The 4906-nt window shown below is 41.6% G+C and overlaps 2 protein-coding genes and 1 pseudogene across 2 annotated transcripts in view; 2 read left to right on the top strand and 1 right to left on the bottom strand.

Moving 5' to 3' along the window:
* The window catches only part of LOC117732050 (cytochrome P450 2D15-like), a 20626-nt gene that overhangs the window by 3564 nt on the left and 12156 nt on the right, over positions 1-4906 (bottom strand).
* LOC117732649 lies at positions 548-994 on the top strand (annotated as a pseudogene).
* On the top strand, positions 3052-3913 carry LOC117732642 (histone H1-like). Its single transcript, XM_034535707.1, has one exon. It carries the CDS (start codon positions 3112-3114, stop codon positions 3724-3726), a length of 615 nt encoding a protein of 204 aa, XP_034391598.1. The 5' UTR covers positions 3052-3111; the 3' UTR covers positions 3727-3913.

Genomic DNA, 4906 nt, shown 5'->3' with positions numbered 1-4906 from the left:
TGATAGTTACTGAATTATTTATATACAGATGCTAAATAAATAACCTTATACATTATTATTATTATTATTAATAACACCCACATCTTTGCACTACATGAGACAAATAGCGAACAATCGAATGTTAAAATAAGGATTTTCTACAACACGTGGTGTTTACTGTCAGATCTAAGAGCCAATCAGCTCTCTGATGTGGCGACAGCCAGGCGTTTCCCATCATGCACTGGGCCACTCTATGGATGAGAGCTCCTGCGGCGCCTGGCTCTAAAACCGACCGCCCGCCTCGCTCTCGTGAGAGTATCGTTGACCACGTGTGCATGACGTCAGAGCAAGTCGGAAAAACAAATCTAACAGGCATGCATTGCGCGCCGATCGCCGCCATCGAATCTGCACAGAACTGGCTCATCTCAAACGAGCCTAATATGTCCCTGATTAATGTTGTTGATCAGCAAGTGGCGCTAAAGCACCAAAGAGTCTCATCATCAACCTTCATGAAAGCCCACGAAGAAGAACAGCCTCGTGTCTTCTATCACGTCCTCAGACAGGATATAAATATGTGTGAACTCCTCGTGGTTCTTCACCCCGTTGAAACACTTTGACCAGTGAAGATGAGCGGAAGAGGCAAAGGAGGAAAAGGACTCGGTAAAGGAGGCGCTAAGCGTCACCGCAAAGTCCTCCGTGATAACATCCAGGGAATCACCAAGCCCGCTATCCGCCGTCTGGCTCGCCGCGGTGGAGTGAAGCGTATCTCCGGTCTGATCTACGAGGAGACCCGCGGAGTGCTGAAGGTCTTCCTGGAGAACGTGATCCGTGATGCCGTCACCTACACCGAGCACGCCAAGAGGAAGACGTGACCGCCATGGATGTGGTGTATGCTCTGAAGAGACAGGGACGCACTCTCTACGGATTCGGGGGTTAAACTCTGACTAGCATCAAACAACCAAAGGTCCTTTTAAGGGCCACACACTTCTATAAAGAGATGACTTCCTGATCACAACACTGGATGAATTCTCTACATCTTCAAGATATATTTTGCATGAAAGAAACAAGTTAAATTTCCCTTTTCTATTTCAATTCAGTTTATTTTGTATAGCCCAATATTACAAATTTGCCTCAGAGGGCTTTACAATCTGTACACATACGACATCCCTGTCCCAGGACCTCACATCGAATCAGGAAAAACTCCCCAAAAATAACCTTTCACAGGGAAAAAAGGGAAGAAACCTTCAGGAGAGCAACAGAGGAGGATCCCTCTCCCCGGATGGACAGATGCAATAGATGTCATGTGTACAGAATGAACAGCAGGGCTTTGTGTTAAAATATATCCATATTAGCTTAGTTCTACTTTGTTAACGTGGACAATGAAGCGATTATACAGCCAGGGTGGGACTTGGTGCTTCACATGTTTTACTGTAACTGATGTATTTAATGTCTGAACTGAAAATGTCTGAAAATGTGATTAATACTCGATCTTTCCGAATTGTTTATAAATCATGAAATATGTCTATTCAAGACTGGCATTTCCAAGTTGTGTGAGTAATATCAGTATTTTACTTTATTTCAGTTTATTCAACTGGCATTAAACCGTCTCCTAACATTGATTTAATTCATACAGCCACATCCCAAAACAATGCCCTTAGGAGCACCAGATGCTAGTTTTGGACACCGTGATCATTTTGTAGTTGGTATTATATAATAAACCACTATAGATTTAGGATTTCATGGCTTGATTGAGGACAGAGTGGAGCTGCAGAGGAGAGCGAGACTTGCACTTTAAAACATAACAACCAGGTAGAAGTAGTGCTGCAACAGGTCCAAAGTTCTGAAGTGAACCATTCGGGTTCGTATTATAAAAAAGAAAATATTTTGGATCAAAACTGTTCCTAAAATACCAAATATTGTATCTTCGGTCTGTAGAATCCGAACTGCTGTATATGTGTTATTGAACACATTTCAAATGTAAATGTTAGTCCGTCCTCACCTGAACCTCAGCAGATTACACAATAACTGTTCTTCTGTAATTTAATGGCGGACTACAAACCTTAAAACTGCATAATTTCACGTACTGTACGAGGGTATTGTTCTTATTATAAAGAATATTAATGAAAATTAAATTTCATTTCAAGCTGTCATTTTACGTTTTTATCCCCTGGAAAACAACACTTTTGTTTAATGCCCCGTTGTCAAGTTTATCTTCAACCTCATTTCCCTCCATTCCAACATGAATCAGGGCCGAAATGCACAAATATTTACAATTGTTGTAAATTCAATAATGGCATGAACCTGAGTTTAAAGACCATCTCGAGCTGTTTGATGTGAATATATTATTACTTTATATATTACATTGTATTGGTTTAACCTCCTCTCCCCACTGATGACTTGTCAGTCATCATGTGCTGAACACCTGTTTGCAATTATTGTAAAACTTCCTTTGTCAAAAACTGTTGGTTGACACTTCATTTTCGTTTTCTAATATTCACCACTGATATATGTATCAAATAAATAATGACTATTCATATTAAAAGTAGTCATCAGCTGAGGACACGTTCACGTCAAGCAGCTCTGATAGGAAGTCTGCATCATGAGCCTCGACCATCATCAGTGTGTTTGCTGCTCCCAGAATAACTTCAGTTTATTACAAACTGATCGACCTCAGATGGCTGTTTTTACATCGAGAACCAGAACAAACATGTGGACCAGTTGGAAAACGGGTTTTGGTGGAGATTTGATACATTTAAAATCATTTAAAGAGAGAAATGAGTCGGAAAACCCGCTGATCAGCGCTCTCCACTGAGGTGAGTAGGTGAGGTTTGGAGGCTCCTCAAACTAAATACAGACATCATCGGAGCTCTACATGACTTCAAAATGAAGAGAAACAAGTCCTCTTCGAGTCCCTTCACCTCCATCCTTCAGTACTTGTTCCACGTGTAGTTTTTAGTCTTTTATCAGTGAAGAGAAAACACAAGTGAGTCGACTTTCAGACTGCTGAGAGGAGTCCCTGGCTGGGTTGAGTCTCCACGGTTCTCATGGAGGGTTTAAGTACCGCCCCCTGCTCGGAGCTCTTCAACAGTCAGTCAGACTCTCGTGTTTCCTGAAGCGCATCAACGGAACGAAATGGCAGAAGTAGCTCCAGCTCCGGCCCCCGCGCCGGCCAAAGCAGCCAAGAAGAAGGTGGTGTCCAAGCCGAAGAAGGCTGGTCCCAGCGTGGCTGAGCTCATCGTCAAAGCTGTGGCCGCATCCAAGGAGCGGAGCGGCGTGTCTGCTGCCGCCGTCAAGAAGTCTCTGACCGCCGGAGGATACGATGTGGAAAAGAACAACTCCCGCGTCAAGACCGCCATCAAGAGCCTGGTGACCAAGGGGACTCTGGTCCAGACCAAGGGGATCGGGGCGTCCGGCTCCTTCAAGATCAGCAAGCAGGCTGTCGACAAACCGGCAAAGAAAGTTCCCGCAGCCAAGAAGCCCGCAGCCAAGAAGCCCGCAGCCAAGAAACCCGCAGCGGCCAAGAAGCCCAAAGCGGCGGCAGCGAAGAAACCTGTTGCCGCAAAGAAGTCGCCGAAGAAGGCCAAGAAACCCGCAGCGGCCAAGAGCCCAAAGAAGGCCGCAAAGAGCCCCAAAAAGCCCACCAAGAGCCCCAAGAAGGTGGCGAGGAAGGCCCCCGTAGCCAAGAAGACCCCCGTCAAGAAGGCTGCCAAGCCCAAAGCCAAGAAGGCAGCACCCAAGAAGAAGTGAGCTGCAGAACAACCAACGCTCCTATAAAAGGCTCTTTTAAGAGCCACCCACACAATCCTTAAGAGCTTTTCCTCTAATTGCAGATATTATTCATATTAACATTGTAAATAGCTGAAGCAAAAGTTGTTTATTTTTAAGGCAAATTGCTCAATCAAATATGAAATGAAGACAAATTATACAACCAACATGATCTGTTTACTACATACATTTGTTAGGCTACTTCAATATAAATGGCACTAAAGACCATCAATAATAGACATTATTTACATTAGCAACTTCTCTCAACATTGGTAAATATTAATTTAATACCCTTGTTCTAGATTTTATATAGACCTGAAGTAATGGTTAAAGTCACACTTACCCACCACCATTCAACAACAATTAAGAGCCGTTCATAGTACATAATAGTTTCAATAATACAAAATAAAACAGAAACATGACATGGTTGGTTGAATGAAAATGCTCATTGTTTATTTATTGTAGATTGATGTGCAAAAATAGCAATATATCCATTTAAAATGACGTCTACCAAAACGGAAGAAGTCTGAATACTTTCTGAAGCCAGTTTATTGAAATCAATATAAAGTTGTTTGTTCCATCTTGTTTATCTGAAGGCCAAAGACTCGCTCAGCCAAGAGCTGCTGTTCTTCCTCCTCTGGATGTTGAAGCCGCTTCAAAACCCTCCAGGAAGGTTACAGACTTTGTTTTAGGGTTTAGTGGAAAGGAGTCCGTTCTTTTTTGTACTGTTATTGTACTTTGTTGTACAAGTTATGATGATATTAAGCAGTCGTGTATAAGCTAAATTAATGTAGGTTTTTTTAAAAAGTGGGTACATTTTAATACACAATTTATTACATACACATATGTTCATTATAACCATTATCAATGGAATAAAACAAACACATGTGCAGTTATTAGTCCTAGTAATTAATAGTTTTCCAGTTCCACAAAGTGTTTGTCTATATTGAGCACAGTCTAGACATTGGGGATATGTTGTCATTTATTGAAACTATTTCCTATCAAATGCATCAGTGAATTTCATTGAATAATATGTTATATACTTCATTGCATTACAGTATAACATTTCAAATATTTATATGATATTAATATATATTGATATTATATATTTAAACATTCAGAAGGGTCATTTTATCTGCGCATATTTTGCCAGCATCAGGAA

Source organism: Cyclopterus lumpus, chromosome 6 (assembly GCF_009769545.1).
Source record: "Cyclopterus lumpus isolate fCycLum1 chromosome 6, fCycLum1.pri, whole genome shotgun sequence".
NCBI classification, from domain to species: Eukaryota; Metazoa; Chordata; class Actinopteri; order Perciformes; family Cyclopteridae; genus Cyclopterus; species Cyclopterus lumpus.
Note: the sequence above shows the minus strand (reverse complement) of the source record. Positions and strands in the feature narration are given on the sequence as shown.